Here is an 18074-nt window from a genome sequence, read left to right on the forward strand (position 1 = left end):
GCTCGTGATGACCAGAGGGAGGGCTCAGATCTGTGTGGTTGGGAGGAGGCAGAGGATGCAGCTGGGTCCGTTCTGAAAGAAGGGGGAGGTGAGTGATGGATGGGACCACAGAGATCTAGGGAATGAGGGCAGGAGGAAAGCATAGGCTGAGCACAAGTGAAATGCAGGAGAGAGCATTTGGGGACATGAATAAGCAGGTCAACTGGTCTGGGTGAAGCATCTGCCTGTGTGAGGAAAGGCAGGACCAGAGGTGAGGCTGCGGCTGGAGCTGAGCTGGGGGAGCCTGGCACGCTGGTCTGAGCATGCAGCCTTTATCATGATGGCAATGGAAGTAGCCATGGCCCCATTACTGCATGGCAAATGGAAGGGAAAAAAGTGGAAGTAGTGACAGATTTCCTCTTCGTGGGCTCTAAAATCACTGCAGACAGTGACTGCAGCCATGAAATCAGAAGATGATTGCTTCTTGGCAGGAAAGCGATGACAAATAGACAGTGTGTTGAAAAGCAGAGACATTACTCTGCCAACAAAGGTCCATGTAGTAAAGGCTACGGTGACTCTTCCCAGTGGTCACATATGGCTGTGAGAGCCAGACTGTAAAGAACGCAGAACGCCAAAGAATTGATGCCTTCGAACTGTGGTGCTGGACAAGAGTCCTGAAAGACTCTTGGACAGCAAGGAGATCAAACCGGTCAATCTTAAGGGAGATCAACCTTGAATAGTCACTGGAAGGACTGAAGCTGAAGCTCCAGTATTCTGGTCACCTGATGAGAACAGAGGACTCATTGGGAAAGTTCCTGATGCTGGGAAAGATTGAGGGCAGAAGGAGAAGAGGATGTCAGAGGATGAGATGGCTGAACGGCCTCACTGAAGCAATGAATGTGAACTTGGGTAAACTCCGGGAGATGGTGAGGGACAAGGAGGCCCGGCATGCTGCAGTCCAGGGAGTTGAAAAGAGCTGGACATGACTGGCTGAGTGAACAACAACTGGGTGAGTGAACAACGGCACTGGCCTTGGGGGCATCTACTGCATGTGGTCAGCAGTAACGTCAGGCCAGTCATGTGCCAACAATTACTATTTCAAGAGTTGGACCTTAAAGAAGACTGAGTGCTGAAGAATTGATGCTTTCAAACTGTGGTGTTGGAGAAGACTCTTGAGAGTTCCTTGGACAGCAAGGAGATTAAACCAGTCAATCTCAAAGGAAATCGACCCTGAATATTCATTGGAAGGACTAATGCCGAAGCTTGAATACTTTGGCCACCTGACTCGAAGAGCTGACTCACTGGAAAAGACTCTGATACTGGGAAAGATTTAGGACAGGAGGAGAAGGGGGTGACAAGGATGAGATGGTTGGATGGCATCACCAACTCAATGGACATGAGTTTGAGCTGGGAGATAGTGAAGGACAGGGAAGCCTGGCGTGCTGCAGTCCATGGGGTCACAAAGAGTCAGACTCAACTGGGTGACTGAATAACAATTATTTTAAAGCCAAATGAAGTATGTAGATGAGAAAAATAATGCCTGCTGGTGCTTAGGCAACAAAGTTTTGTTTTTCTGGGGTGCAAGAACACCAACATTTCCTTGATGGAATAAACCATGGACACTTGGGCACAGACTGTTCTCAGCATTTAATTGCTAAGGGCCTGAGCCAAGGCAGGATTCCAGAAATCCAGAGATCCACAATAGATCATAAAATGCCTCATGAAAATAAGCACAGAAAAATATTTTTAAAGATCTTTTGAAGGCATGCATTGGTTATATTATCACATTTTAGCAAGACTGTAAATTTGTTTAGGAAACACACGAGACTGTAATGAAGGTGCCCAGGGAGCTGAGGCAAGCGGAATTCAGTATCTGGGTCCTTTCATCATGTCGGCTTCTGTCCACACCCCTGGGCTGATCTTGACAGACTCAGCTCAGTTTCAGCTTGCAAAATATTCAACAGAACTGTTTAGTTCTACTTGATCGCCTTGATCTGCTCACCGTCTCCAGGAACCTAAGGTGGTCACTGCTGAAACCAGAGGCCCCCCTCTCATTCCCTGTCACTCATCACAACCCAGGAGTCTCTTTTCCGTTATGTTTAACTTTGCTTTCCTTCCTCCATCTTCGCTCCTGAATATATTCTCCCTGAAGGGTTGGCAGTCTTGTTCCCCTTCTTGTCCCTGGCCCCTCGTCTTCACCTTCAGCCCCAGCAGATGCTCCACACCCAGGAGCTCACCCAGCTCCCTGGGTGAACTGATGTTGGTGCCCTGGGGGCAGCAGCTCAGCGCCCAGGCTGGGGGACCAATGCCGTCCTGCCTGAGCTCGGATCCCCATCCCACCACTCAGCAGCCTGGGCAGTTTTCTTACCGTCAGGTGAAAGTTTAACAGGGACAAGGAGTTTAGTCTGTTCTGTCCACTGCTGTATCACTGGAGTTTGGAGCAATGCCTTTCTAAGGGTTTGTTCAATGGATAAGTGAGGAGCAAATGAACGGCTACCATGTGGATGCTGAATACAGCAAAGTTAGTGTCATTCCGGTATTCATATGCCAGAAACCAACTCTGTTCTGACCTCATCCTAATTCCGGGGGAGGATGGGGGATGGGATGGTGACAGAGTGATGCCTGGGGGTCAGAGGGCTTGGGGTTGCCACCAGTGACAGTGTCAATGACAGACTAAGTTCTTGGCTCTGATGTCCTTATTTCTCTGTGCAGAAGTTGGCTGAGATAACCTTCTGAGTCCTTTCTCACTGTAAAGCTCCAGGACCATCATATTTGGCTGGATGACAAGGCCCCTTAGAGTCCAACTAGAAGTGGGGAGTTGCGGTGGAGGCAGGAGCGGGGGAGCGGGTGGGGTCGTCTGGATGGCCGGGGGCTTCCTGTCCAACTACAGTCTCCACAGGCTGAGGACAGGGGTCTCTTGGTGTTTTGATCACTGCTCACTAGCTTAAGCAGTTTACTTTAATTCAGACTAAATAAACAAAGGGCCAAATCTCTATGTTTCATGCAAAGACGTGTGGCACATACACAGCTAGAATGGGTTCAATTGTAGATTTTAAAATCAACTATTTTTATAAAAATGGAAGATAAATATTATTTCCATAGTTTCTACTATGTTCCAGGCCCAGTCATACATCTATATTTATGGAATGGGTAGCCATTCTCTTCTCCAGGGGATCTTCTGGACCCAGGGGTTGAACTCAGGTCTTCTGTATTGCACATTGCAGGCAGACTGTTTACCATCTGAGCTACCAGGGAAGCACCTACATCCATACACCTCCATTAAAAAATCAAAGGTTCGAATATTTGTTTTCATTTTACAGTTGAAGACACTGAGACTCTCAGGGGAAAACAAATGTATGCATCTGAATCAATCAACTAAGATTCACTAAAAACCTATAATGTGAACAGTAATGGAGAAAAAATAAAAGCATAATGAAAACTAGTTCTCATTCTTTAGCAGCCTCTAGTCTTCTTGAGAAAATAAGACACACACACAAATAAGCCCCTTCGTAGATCACAGCCTTGTCGTGGTGAAGGGGCCTGCGTAACTCAATGAAGATATGAGTCATGCTGTGCAGGGCCACCGGAGACAGACAGGTCATAGAGTAGAGTTCTGACAAAATGTGGTCCACTGGAGGAGAGAATGGCAATCCACTCCAGTATTCTTGCCTGGAGAACCCCATCAGTTCAGTTCAGTTCAGTTCAGTCACTCAGTCATGTCCAACTCTTTCCGACCCCATGAATCATAGCATGCTAGGCCTCCCTGTCCATCACCAACTCCCAGTATTTACTCAAACTCATGTCCATCGAGTCAGTGATACCATCCAACCATCTCATCCTCTGTTGTCCCCTTCTCCTCCTGCCCCCAATTCCTCCCAGCATCAGGGTCTTTTCCAATGAGTCACCTCTTCGCATGAGGTGGCCAAAGTATTGGAGTTTCAGCTTCATCATCAGTCCTTCCAAAGAACACCCAGGACAAATCTCCTTTAGGATGGACTGGTTGGATCTCCTTGCAGTCCAAGGGACTCTCAAGAGTCTTCTTCAAACCACAGTTCAAAAGCATCAATTCTTTGGCACTCAGCTTTCTTCACAGTCCAACTCTCACATTCATACATGACCACTGGAAAAACCATAGCCTTGACTAGACGGACCTTTGTTGGCAAAGAACCTCATAAACAGTATGAAAAGGCAAAAATATATGACACTGGAAGATGAGCCCCCTGGTCAGAAGGTGTCCTGTGTGCTACTGGAGAGGAGCAGAAGGCAATTACAAATAGCTCCAGAAAGAATGAAGCAGCTGGGCCAAAGCAGAAATGACACTCAGTTGTGGATGTGTCTCGGGGTGAAAGTAAAGTCCGATGCTGTAAAGAACAATATAGCATGGGAACCTGGAATGCTAGTGTCAGGCACTGAGCTAGACATTAGAAACACACATGATGTGTAAAACACCATCTCTAAGGTCTGGAAGCTCATATGGGCTGAACTGCTGTGGAAAGTTTCAAGACCAAAATGAGCCTTGATGAAGGGAGAAGATGCGACAGGAGTGAAGAAGGCAGGAAGGATGGAACAAAGGAACCAGCACAGAAATAAGAATCTCCATGGCCAGAGACAGGAAATGTGGGGCACCTGGGAGACTTCACCTTCTGAAGCACAAAAGTCATGTGGGAAGGAGCACTTAAAGAACACCTATGGAAAGTCTTGGAAGGTTCATACGGAAAACCAGCTAACACTGCTTTAATTCTGAGAATGGACCTTGTAGAAGGTAATTTGAGTCCTGAATACCAACTAGTTACCTCAGAGCAGACGAATTTATTATTAGGATCATTAAGGAACCGCCTTACTGCCTGCCGTTCTTGTCTGATTACCATAATTTTTTCCCAGCCACTTTCATCGTCAATATAGGCCTTTGGGAAGTGTGCAAAATTTATAATATGGCAGGCATTAGGAAAAACAAAGTGAGCTTTATAAGGCGTTTTGTTAGATTCTCTTAATAGCAGTGATTGAATATGACAGCTATTATAACTAATGGTTCTGCCGATTGTGTGAATTAGAGTATGTTAAACACTGCTCTGGGAGGCAGAAGATGCTATTAGAGAATACTGAGGTGGACGGGAGGGGCCTGGAAAAAAGTCCTGTGCTGGCCTGGGGAAGCCAGCGAACAGATTGTATAAGGTGGGGGAGGGGAGCTGCGTTTCTAGCAATTTCCTTTATGAGAAAACTGTTTAGTGAGTATAATCTTATTCCCTTGTTGTAGATCGAAGCCTTTAGTACCAATTACAAAGAAACGTGTTCAAGGTGCAAGTTTTACGTTCTACAGTATAAATAAGAATAAACAGTTTGGGGAGGACACAGTTAAGATCCTTCCCTCTCAGTAGTTCTATTTCCATCAAGTAAATAAATTCCTCTCAAGATGACCCTGAGAATCCTGAACAGCAGGAGAATGTCTAAATCTGAACCCAGCCAGGCAGGTTCAGAGCCCCCAGCTGCTGTGTTGGTGCCAGCCTGATGCTTTGAAATGCACACAGAATTCAGGGTCAGGTGTTCTGGATTCAGATCCCACCTCTTCTGCCACAGCGTGGTCCTGCACACTTTGCCTATCCACCCTGAACCTTCAGGTGCCGACATCATAAAATCAGAGTCAGAATATTTACCACGCATAGAGTTGCTGTGAGGATGAAATAAAATTCACTAGACCATGTATATGAATTGTCTTTCACAGGGCTTTGCAGCAGGAGCTGAGTGTGTGCAATTAGCATTATTGTCAATAAATCTGGTGCTCTGAGGTTACAGAACTAAGAATATGCTGGACTTAACCAGAAGACCCAGGTCTTGGATTAGCTACTAGGAAGACCCTTGATTTCCTCACCAGTTAAGTGACAACACTCTAATGACAATAACATCCATTTTGCCTAAATGACAAGATTATGGGAAACTTTAAAGGTATATATTAAAGTAATTTTTCACCCTAGAGTTCATTCCTGGATGCAAGATATTCAAGGGTAAGGTCATTTGCCTGCATTTAATGCACCGTGAACATACTACTACTCACTCTGGTGGTGATGGTTTAGTTACTCAAGTCGTGTCCCTCTCTCGAAACCCCATAAACTATAGGCTGTCAGGCTCCTCTGTCCATGGGATTTCCCAGACAAGAATACCAGAGTGGGTAGCCATTTCTTTCTCCAGGGGATCTTTCCAATCCAGGGATTGAATCCTCATCTCCTGCATTGCAGGCGGATTCTTTATTATTGAGCCACCAGGGAAGCCCACTACGGATTCTATTAGCACCAAAAAAGAGACTATATCTAATAGTATATAATTTTTCAGTAGCGGCATCTTATTGTGAATCCGACTCTTCAAGGTTGTATTAACATGCAAACTTAGACTCAGAAAATGGATCTCATAAACATTAAGTAGTATGTAATACACTCGAAGTTGAACGGTTCTATGAAGACCTACAAGACCTTTTAGAACTAACACCCAAAAAAGATGTCTTTTTCATTATAGGGGACTGGAATGCAAAAGTAGGAAGTCAAGAAACCCCTGGAGTAACAGGCAAATTTGGCCTTGGAGTATGGAATGAAGCAGGGCAAAGGCTAATAGAGTTTTGCCAAGAAAATGCACTGGTCATAGCAAACACCCTTTTCCAACAACACAAGAGAAGACTCTATACATGGACATCACCAGATGGTCAACACTGAAATCAGACTGATTATATTCTTTGCAGCCAAAGATGGAGAAGCTCTATATAGTCAACACAAACAAGACCAGGAGCTGACTGTGCTCAGATCATGAACTCCTTATTACCAAATTCAGACTGAAATTGAAGAAAGTAGGGAAAACCACTAGACCATTCAGGTATGACCTAAATCAAATCCCTTATGATTATACAGTGGAAGTGAGAAATAGATTTAAGGGCCTAGATCTGATAGATAGAGTGCCTGATGAACTATGGAATGAGGTTCATGACATTGTACAGGAGACAGGGATCAAGACCATCCCCATGGAAAAGAAATGCAAAAAAGCAAAATGGCTGTCTGGCGAGTCCTTACAAATAGCTGTGAAAAGAAGAGAAGCGAAAAGCAAAGGAGAAAAGGAAAGATATAAGCATCTGAATGCAGAGTTCCAAAGAATAGCAAGAAGAGATAAGAAAGCCTTCCTCAGTGATCAATGCAAAGAAATAGAGGAAAACAACAGAATGGGAAAGACTAGAGATCTCTTCAAGAAAATCAGAGATACCAAGGGGACATTTCATGCAAAGATGGGCTCGATAAAGGACAGAAAAGGTATGAACCTAACAGAAGCAGAAGATATTAAGAAGAGGTGGCAAGAATACACAGAAGAACTATACAAAAAAGATCTTCATGACCCAGATAATCACGATGATGTGATCACTGACCTAGAGCCAGACATCCTGGAATGTGAAGTCAAGTGGGCCTTAGAAAGCATCACTACGAACAAAGCTAGTGGAGGTGATGGAATTCCAGTTGAGCTATTTCAAATCCTGAAAAATGATGCTGTGAAAGTGCTGCACTCAATATGCCAGCAAATTTGGAAAACTCAGCAGTGGCCACGGGACTGGAAAAGGTCAGTTTTCATTCCAATCCCAAAGAAAGGCAATGCTAAAGAATGCTCAAATTACCGCACAATTGCACTCATCTCACATGCTAGTAAAGTAATTCTCAAAATTCTCCAAGCTAGGCTTCAGCAATATGTGAACCGTGAACTTCCTGATGTTCAAGCTGGTTTTAGAAAAGGCAGAGGAACCAGAGATCAAATTGCCAACATCTGCTGGATCATGGAAAAAGCAAGAGAGTTCCAGAAAAACATCTATTTCTGCTTTATTGACTATGCCAAAGCCTTTGAATGTGTGGATCACAAGAAACTGTGGAAAATTGTGAAAGAGATGGGAATACCAGACCACCTGACCTGCCTCTTGAGAAATCTGTATGCAGGTTAGGAAGCAACAGTTAGAACTGGACACGGAACAACAGACTGGTTCCAAATAGGAAAAGGAGTATGTCAAGGCTGTATATTATCACCCTGCTTATTTAACTTATATGCAGAGTACATAATGAGAAATGCTGGACTGGAAGAAGCACAAGCTGGAATCAAGATTGCCGGGAGAAATATCAATAACCTCAGATATGCAGATGACACCACCCTTATGGCAGAAAGTGAAGAGGAACTAAAAAGCCTCTTGATGAAAGTGAAAGTGGAGAGTGAAAAGGTTGGCTTAAAGCTCAACATTCAGAAAACAAAGATCATGGCATCTGGTCCCATCACTTCATGGGAAATAGATGGGGAAACAGTGGAAACAGTGTCAGACTTTATTTTTCTGGGCTCCAAAATCACTGCAGATGGTGACTGCAGCCATGAAATTAAAAGACGCTTACTCCTTGGAAGGAAAGTTATGTCCAACCTAGATAGCATATTCCAAAGCAGAGACATTACTTTGCCAACAAAGGTTCGTCTAGTTAAGGCTATGGTTTTTCCTGTGGTCATGTATGGATGTGAGGGTTGGACTGTGAAGAAGGCTGAGTGCCAAAGAATTGATGCTTTTGAACTGTGGTGCTGGAGAAGACTCTTGAGAGTCCCTTGGACTGCAAGGAGATCCACTCAGTCCATTCTGAAGGAGATCAGCCCTGGGATTTCTTAGGAAGGAATGATGCTGAGGCTGAAACTCCAGTACTTTGGCCACCTCAGGTGAAGAGTTGACTCATTGGAAAAGACTCTGATGCTGGGAGGGATTGGGGGCAGGAGGAGAAGGGGATGACAGAGGATGAGATGGCTGGATGGCATCACTGACTCGATGGACGTGGGTCTGGGTGAACTCCGGGAGTTCGTGATGGACAGGGAAGCCTGGCGTGCTGTGATTCATCGGGTTGCGAAGAGTCGGACACAACTGAGCGACTGAACTGAATTGAACTGAATACACTCGAATCCATAACATGACCCTCCACTAAGAAAACGTGAACATAAATAGACTGTTTCCACTACTAAATCATGGAGACTTAGAATTTACTAATTATAGTTCCCTCTCCAAAGATTAACATCAGAACAAGCATGCTTTTTAAAAATAAACACAGAACTGGAGTGCCATTAAGGAAAAGAAAAACTTCCTCAATTGCTGGGCAGCATCTAATTGATTTTGGAAGAAAGTCAAGAGTTAATTTTATATTTTCCCCTGGAACTGTAAGCAGTCTGGAGATTCTAAGGTCACAGCGTTGCCAGTATAAGAAGTCAGAGCGGGCCTGTCCGGAGCTCAGTGATGGTGCATGCCCTGGAAGCCAGGGGAAATTAAAACTCTGATCTTTGCTAATTTAACCCCGTGCCTTCCCTGGTGGCTCAGACAGCAAAGAATCCACCTGCAACGCAGAAGACCCAGGTTTGATCTCTGGGTTGGGAAGATCCCTTGGAGGAGAAAATGGCAACCCACTCCAGCATTCTTGCCTGGAGAATCCCATGGACAGAAGAGACTGGCAGGCTACAGTCGCAAACAGTCTGACATGACTGAGCGACTAAGACACTTTCACTTGCTAATTTAATGCCCATGCCTATCCTTGGACATGGGCCAAGTAAAAATTATTTTCTCTCAGCATGTAGAAGAGGCCAGATGGGATATGAACATTCTCCTCCACCTCTACGTGGTATCTTATTATTTTAAGAGCAAAGATCTGGGTTAGAGTACAGGCAGCCTCAGGAGATTATCACAAGTAAACTGTGAAAAGAGTTAAATTGTATCTGCTCATCATTAGCAGACATACTCTTCCTTGTTGATTTCCTTGTTCTCTTTTTCTCCTCCAGTTGGAATTCTGGACCATGAACAAGATTGGGAGGGTGGGGTGGCGGGGAGCAGGTCCAAGCAGACATTACTGTCAAGACCATTGATCCAAACAACGTTATGATGATCGGTGTAGAAAAAGAGGACGAGGATTGGGGCACGAGCATGACTTTGGTCTCAGGATGTGAAAGAAAAAGTATGGCTTAAGAATCCTAGACTTTCACCATGGGTCTCCCCTCCCCCGCCCAGCTGCTAACACAGTTCCCTGAGCTTACAAAAGACAATTTCACAGAATAGCATCATGTGTGATTTTTTTTTTCTTCTTTTTGGCTTGGTAATCAATTAACAGGGCTTCCCAGGTGGCTCAATGGGTAAAGAATCCACCTGCAAAGCAGGAGACACCAGAATCTCTGGTTTGATCCCAGGGTCAGGAAGATCCCCTGGAGGAGGGCATGGCAACCCATTCCAGTATACTTGCCTGGAGAATCCCATGGACAGAGGAGCCTGGTGGGCTACAGTCCGTGGGGTCAAAAAGAGTCAGCCATGACTGAAGTGATGGGCATGCATATACACATCAACTAATGTTCTCTGCTTTTTCTATCAGTAGTAATTATGCTTACTGATCCATTTCAGTGAAAACCCCCTTCAAAATCGTAAGGCACTCAACAGTGTACCATAAGCGGAGTTAGGGAAGCTGTACATCTGTGCTGAAGAGAAAGGCTTGGCTAACCTCTGAGAGAACGCCACGGTGTCATCACTTTTTAAAGCAGTTCAAAGAGCTGTTTATTCTCTCTGGCTTTTGACATTGAGAATGAATGTCTAAAATGTTTACAAGAGCATTTTTGTTTGGGAAAAAAGATAACAGAACAGAACAAAAAGAGTAAGAGCAAAGGGATGTACTGGCCTCTGGAATAAACAAACAGGGTTCCTGGGAAAAACAGTTTTTTGAAAAAGAGAAAAACTTCTCCCTCCACTAGGAAACGGAAAGGCTGTTGAAGCTCTCAGCCAATTGAAGTTGAAAATGGCGTGGGTGTGAAAAGCAGTGAAGAAAACCCAGACCCTGTGCAGTTTCGGCAAGAGGAGTGGGTGTAGAAAAAAGGATGAGATGCAGGATACAGATGCGACAGAGGAGCGCCTTGGTACCCAGAGGCAGCGCATGGCACGCCGCAGAGGGAGGGTGCGCAGGAGCGTGCAGAGCCACCACACTTTAAATCAGCTAAGTGAATGAAAATGCAACATCACCTGAATGCTCTATAAAAGGAACAAAATGCGCAGTCCGAGATGTAAAATCCACCTGAAAAGCATGTCCTATGAGCTGAACTTTGGGAAGATCCCCTGGAGGAGGGCATGACAACCCACTCCAGTATTCTTGCCTGGAGAATCCCATGGACAGAGGAGCCTGGCAGGCTGCAGTCCCTGGAATCACAAAGAGTCGGACAGGACTGAGCGACTAAGCACAGCACAGCATGAGCCAAACTCTCCCAATGATGGATCAGGTCTCGTGTGTACAAGAGTATCCCCACTAAGTCAGCCTCTGCGTAGAGGCATGCACACCTTCTGGTCCCACATGCTGAGTAGGAAGAACAGGGCTGGGGGTGGAGGGTCGGGAGAACCAGCAGCCCCTCCCCTAGTAGCTCCCCCAAAGCTCACCTTGGGTGGGGTCCTTCAATCCTGAACGCCAGTGCTTTCTGCCCACAGCAGGGTCTGAAGACACCCACTTCTCACCTCTTTCAAGCCTTTCATGGCTCCATCTCTGGTTGTCAGTCATTCACTTTGTATTAGATCTTCCTGTGTTTATAATTCCCAGCATGGGGAATGAAGCTTTTATTCTTAAATGTCATTTAGATTATTTACTTGTTTAGGTTAAAAAAAAAAAGTGCAAATACAGTTGCATCTACAGCTTCTTAGAAAATTATGTGTAAATAATCCAGTAGTCATGGACAGATGTGAGAGGTGGACCACAAAGAAGGCTGAGCGTCGAAGAATTGATGCTTTCAAACTCTGGTGTTGGAGAAGACTCTTGAGAATACCTTGGATAGAAAGGGGATCAAACCAGTCACTCCTAAAGGAAATCGGTACTGAATATTCATTGGAAGGATAGATGCTGAAGCTGAAGCTCCAATACTTTGGCCACCTGATGCAAAGAGCCAACTCACTGGAAAAGACCCTGATGCTGGGAAAGATTGAAGGTAGGAGAAGAGGGCGACAGAGGATGAGATGGTTGGATGGCATCACTGACTCAATGGACATGAGTTTGAGCAAGCTCCAGGAGATCGTGAAGGACAGGGAAGCCTGGCAGGCTGCAGTCCTTTGGGTCACAAAGAGTCAAACATGACTGAACAACAACAACAACAAATAAAAACTGAGGACCGATAGTCATAAGTTTACATTTAGGAACAAAAGGATGATGTGCCATTGATAAATGAAGATGGAAACTACTCAAAGAAGGAAATCATGTCTGAGGGATGTTTGGGTTAAAGATGACAAGTACCAGGTGAGCGAGAGGGTGCTGGTAGGATGAGAGGACGTGGATACTGGGCCATGTGTCCAGAGAGATGCCACCTGTGAGACATCTCCAAAGATGCAGGGAGTCTTATAGAATTTTACATGTGAGATTTGCTTTCTGTCACTTCCATATAATCCCTCCACTTAGAGGTCAACTCACATTACTGAGGGTGAAGTAAGTAAAAATATTTTAAAAATGAAGTGTCAAGACTCAGATGAATTCTACGAGCTAGTGAACATAATATTATCCAGAAATTAAAAAAAAAAGATTTTGAAGAAACATAAGGAATTATTATCAGCAACAAGTTTGTCCTTTTCTCTTCTACATGCTTTACTCTCTGTTTCACATTTTTAAGGCTTCCTTACCTGAACTGGTTGTTCACCTTCTGGAGTCTTCCACTGAAGTTCAAGCTATAGCGATTTTTCGATATGGAATGTGCAGAGCCTGATTCCACTTTTTTTGCCTGTGTTTGTTCTCTCAGACGATTCTGAAGCGTTGCCTCCTTTTTCAAATTCCTGTCCGAACACAGACAGCCGAAAGCACTGGTTTGTATAAAAATGAGAGGACAGGCGTCAGTTTAGGGTGACGCATCAGGGCTGACCTGTCATGGGAACAGACACACATCCAAAACCGAAATGCTGAATAGAGACGCTTTCCTTCCATGGAACACACTGTGTTAAGTTTCTTCCCATGTGGCCCTCTGCGCAGGCCTCAGACACTGGTCAGCAGACATCACAGACTCAGTCGTCAGCAATACAGTTTCCACAATTTAAGAAACTTAACAACAGAAGACTGTCATAAAGATGCACGTGCAGGGAAAATGCCATATAAACAGCTGACTCAGTCTGTGTCCTTGAAAATTCATGCCCTGAGGGGACTACCTGCATCACAAAATACTATGGGGTTATTAAACATTTACCAGCAAGAGAATATTAAGCTTTTTTTTTATCATTTGTTTATCTGGAAATTCTGTATCTGGTTGTCCGCTTCATCCTCCTGCGCCTGGCTAGGAAGTTTTGTGTTTGAACGTGAAACGCCGATTGTGGGTGAAAGAGGAGAGACTGGGTTGCAGCTGGATCCTGAATTCCAGATGTGGTTGGAGCCCGACGGCAGGTTCAGGTCAAAGCTCTGCCGGGACCAGTGGTCCAGTCCCTTCCACGGGTGACTGCTGTCTCCAGGGCTCTGCACCCACGGTTCTGCCTGCAGAGGCTCCAACCTGTTTCTGAACAAGGGAGGCGCCATCGGAGGATGACCAGGCGTGATGGCGCCCCTCAGGGACCTGGCCCACACCCAGGCTCCAGTTCCTCCAGGGAAACAGGAAAATCAGATCCAGCTCCTCGGGGTGTTGTGACCATGAGAAATCTCACACACACAGACACACGCAGAAACATACACACACAGACATACAAATAGACACATACATAGACACACACACACAGAGACCCACACATACAGGCACATACACAACACACACAAATACACATACATACACAGACGCAGATACACATAAACACAGACACACACACACAAATACACACACAGACATACAGGCACACACATGTATACTCACACAGACACAAATACACATGAAAACTACATACACATGAAAACTACATACACACAGACACATACATACACACACATACACACAGAGACACACACAGACATGCACACACACACACATACATACACAGACACACACATACACACACATAGACACACACATACATACACACACCCCAGGTCTGGGAAGTGCTCTCATGATGACAGTGCTATCATCCTTTACATCCAAGGGAGCGTGGACTCAAATGTGATCTTGGCAGTGGGCTCTTTTTTTCCAGGAATTCACTTCCTAGTTACTGTAAATGTGCTGGTAACACGATGCATAATAAATCCTTTCTGATACAGGAGAGTTTGCTTTTGTTATTTTCAAGTCATGATCAAATTAGGGAGTGATAGCTAACAGTGAACGATGTCGGATTTGTGATCTCCGAAGAAGATTTAGCTCTGGGACCAGGGATCAGGATCACTCAAGAGCTTTTCTGTAGCAGTTTTATTAAAGTATAAAAAGGACAGAGAAAGCTTCTGACATAGACATCAGAAGGGGGACAGAGAGTGCCCCCCTTGCTAGTCTTAGCAAGCAAGCTAAATACTTTTTTTAATTGGTTATTACAATAAATCCAAAGAATGTCTCAAGGTTGTAAAGATCTTACTAGACCCACTCTCACAATTTACATTTTAGATGACAGGATTAGAACTAACAATAGAAAGATCTTACCAGACCCACTTCCATAATATACATTTTAAGATAACAGGATTAGTCAGAAGGTTTTCAAGAAGGAGAAACTGTCCTCAAGCAGGATACATTGTTGTTATATAATCCTTAGTACAGAGTTTAAGCTGAGCTGTTTTGTTGTGTAATCATCAGCTCCGGGCTTAAAGAAAAAAAGTCTTATGTGACTAAGACTAAGGAATGCAGAGAAAAAAAAAGACATACACACACAGAGACACACACATATACACAAACATAGACACACACACATACATAGACAGACACGGATACAGACATACACATATATACATACATACACATACATACATATAGACACACACATACATACACACACACCCCAGGACTGGAAGCTGCTCTCATGGAAAGGTTGTCCTTTTCTCCTCCTTAAGAATTCCAGACCCCTATCTCCTCCTCAAGAGCCCCAGACCCCTTTCTCCTCCTTGGGGACCCCGGACTTCTTATTAACCTGCCTAGGAATTGACTCAGGAGCAATGAGGTTTCCCTCTATTTTACAATAGACTGAGTTTTCTAGGGAGCCCCTATATGAAGTCTAACCTCAGAAGGCTTCAGTACCAACCTGGATCTGGAATGGGCCTTCTGGAATTTGGAGTGGGGTGATTCTGATAACACTAGCCTCGCTTGACATAACAGGGTAAACCTGTACTTTGCCAGACAGCAGCATTCCATGCACATATGTTCTGTAGTTCATATTAATTGGCATTGATCTATTAGTTTGTTTATCCAGTTATTGATCCAACAACCCACTAACTTAGCATGTGCTGCATGCTAGGCACTTGAGAGAATACAGTTCTAGTGAAGAAGCTGGGATATGTTCCAAAAAACACAATTTAAAATAAGAACAAAAGCTACCCCTACTGAGTGTCTACATAGCCCCACTGCAATACAAAGTGTTTTACATACATTATCTCTATTATTTAGCACTAAACACCCAAGGGAATCCCTGGTGGCTCAGACGGTAAAGAATCTGCCTGCAATGCAGGAGATCTGGGTTCAATAAATACCCAAAAATATCTTTAACATAGTTTTCATTGGTAAGAAAACAGGCTCACACAAGATAAGCAATTTTCCCAATGTGACTTGGCACCTTCGTGGGAAACCCCCCAAATCAATCACTTAAATATTAGCACCAACCATGTGGGCCGAAGTGGGACGGCGCTTTCGGCACTGTCAGAAAGGGAACATGATTCTTGTGCAGAGTGGCAGAGGCACTATTCCCAGAGAAAGCAGTGGTACCCAGCCCACCATTTCTAGGGGAAAATAAATCAGTCTGTGCTGGGTCCTGTGTGAGGCGTGAATGGTGATAAAGCAGTTTCCAGCAGGACCGATCGGTTTAGGCTGCAACTTATGAGATTTAAGGGAGATTTTTGGAAAGAATTTTCTGCAGATGAGAGTTGAAAGGCATTAGGCTAACCTAAGGGAGATGGAAAATGTTTATTTCACGCACAGTTGAGTTTTCACTAAAATACTATCACTCAGAAGCTTTGCTAACCATCCATCAACACATACTCCCAACTCGAGATGGTTTAGTGATCATTATGGCCATGAATTTCCTTGATTTCATATCATGACCCCTGTGTGAGTTGGGCTGCACAGCACTCACGCCGTCTTCCTCAGGCTTATCTGCCCAGGCTTGTAGAAGCTACCATTCGCCCTCTTGCTCAGTTAAGAGAAATTCTGTTTTCCTCAATCTTGACTCATTAATCAGTCCTTTTAGTCATTTAATCATTCACTTAGTTCTTAATCCCATTCCAGCTCTTCTTTGTCTCACAGGTACTAAGGCATGAAAAACTAAAGATAGTATTGATGTATTTTTCATTGGTAAGAAAACAGGTTCACACAAGATAAGCAGTTTTCCCAATGTGACTTGGCATCTTCTTGGGAAACCCCGAAACAAATCACTTAATTATTAGCACCAACGCAGTGCCTCGAGCATCACCAGAATGGGGTATTTCTCAGTTCTGAGAGGCAAGGCATATGATAGAGTATCTCCTTATTATACAGATCAGAGTGAAGTGTGAAGTTCAAAAGAATATATTAAATGACAAGAGCATATTTTGCAGAAGATGCTGGTGAAGACCCTGAAAGAAGGTAACAATGGGAGAGAAATGGAAGTTTGTAAGGAGCAGAGATGATGGGCTTTCAGTGGCATTGTCAGCACCCCATTCAACCTTGGCTCTGCTGGGAATGCATTTCTGGGTTGTAGCTCTGTGCTTACTTGCGTTCAGTGCAGAGAAATATTTATGTTACAGAGATGGCATCCCCATCATGAGCCTTTCTGCACACGCACACCCTTATGTGTGTGTATGTGTTCTAAGTCACTTCATTCATGTCCGAATCTATGCAACCCTATTGATGGATGGTAGCCTGCCAGGCTCCTCTGTCCATAGGATTCTCCAGGCAAGAATACCGGGGTGGGTGGCCACTTCCTCCTCCAAGGGATATGTGTGTATATGTGCGTGTTTAAGAATATACATGACACTTCATAAAACGATACACATAGAAGAAAGTTGATTAAAGTGGTTGTCCTAGGTGTGATGAAAACCATTTAAAACTTACTACTGATTTAGCCAAATATTGGGGAGGGGGGGAAGGTTCTGACGACATACTCTTCAGCAAATTGCTGACATATAAGCTGAAATTTGTATGCCTCAAGTCTCTGTTGGTCAAAGGAAAATGGTAGCTTCTGATGGACAGGGAGGTGGCAGGTTCAAATTTCAGCTCACTGTGGACAGAGTGAAGGAAGCAAGAAAACCACGGGTGGGATGGCTGGACTGAGCGGGAACTCCGTAGGAGGTGGGGTTCTCCTGACTGGGAACCACAGCTGTCCTTAATTCGATGTATGTGTGCTGCTTGCAGGGAAAGGAGGAAGAGACTGCAGAACCTACATAGCTTTCAAAAGTCAGACACAGCTGAATACTAGGAATTTCACACAGTTCAGCTGAATAATTTATAAAATATGTCAGGTCCAAGTTCATCAGCAAGACAGGTGACTAGAGGGCAAATGCTAAACAAACAAAAACTTCTAGACAGCTGCAAAATTTAAAAGAGGTTTTGGGGGATGTCCTTGGTGGTCCAGTGGTTGAGAGTCTGCCTTCCAACACAGGGGTTGCAGGTTCGATCCCTGGGCTGGGGCTCGGGGGGACTAAGATCCACATGCCATAGAGCAACTGAGCCCCAGAGCCACAAGAGATGCTTGTGGTGCTGCAACTAAGGCCTGACACAGCCAAAAACAAATAAAAAAATTTTTTTTGAAAGAAGATTTTTGGACCAGATCTGAGATCTAGTAGACCTCTTCATAAATAGAAACAGAAAAATGATGGCCATTAAAAATACTAGTTTTGCTTTTAAGAATATGTAAGTATAATTGAGAAGCAAGTATAATTTCTATTTCATCTGAGAAGAAATAAAAAAATAAAAGAAAACTGTATTGGTATATATTCTTTCCTTAAAAACTGTCCTGCCCTCCTCTTAGGAGCAGCATCCTTGGCTGCTGC

General features: G+C 44.3%; 1 protein-coding gene across 1 annotated transcript in view; it reads right to left on the reverse strand.

Annotated features, from left to right (window-relative positions):
• Positions 1–18074, reverse strand: part of L3MBTL4 (L3MBTL histone methyl-lysine binding protein 4) — a 155397-nt gene that overhangs the window by 39813 nt on the left and 97510 nt on the right. The window contains 1 exon segment of the mRNA XM_070778597.1: positions 12632–12829. Coding sequence (XP_070634698.1) covers positions 12632–12829 — 198 coding nt within the window.

Source organism: Bos indicus, chromosome 24 (genome assembly GCF_029378745.1).
Source record: "Bos indicus isolate NIAB-ARS_2022 breed Sahiwal x Tharparkar chromosome 24, NIAB-ARS_B.indTharparkar_mat_pri_1.0, whole genome shotgun sequence".
Lineage (NCBI taxonomy): Eukaryota > Metazoa > Chordata > Mammalia > Artiodactyla > Bovidae > Bos > Bos indicus.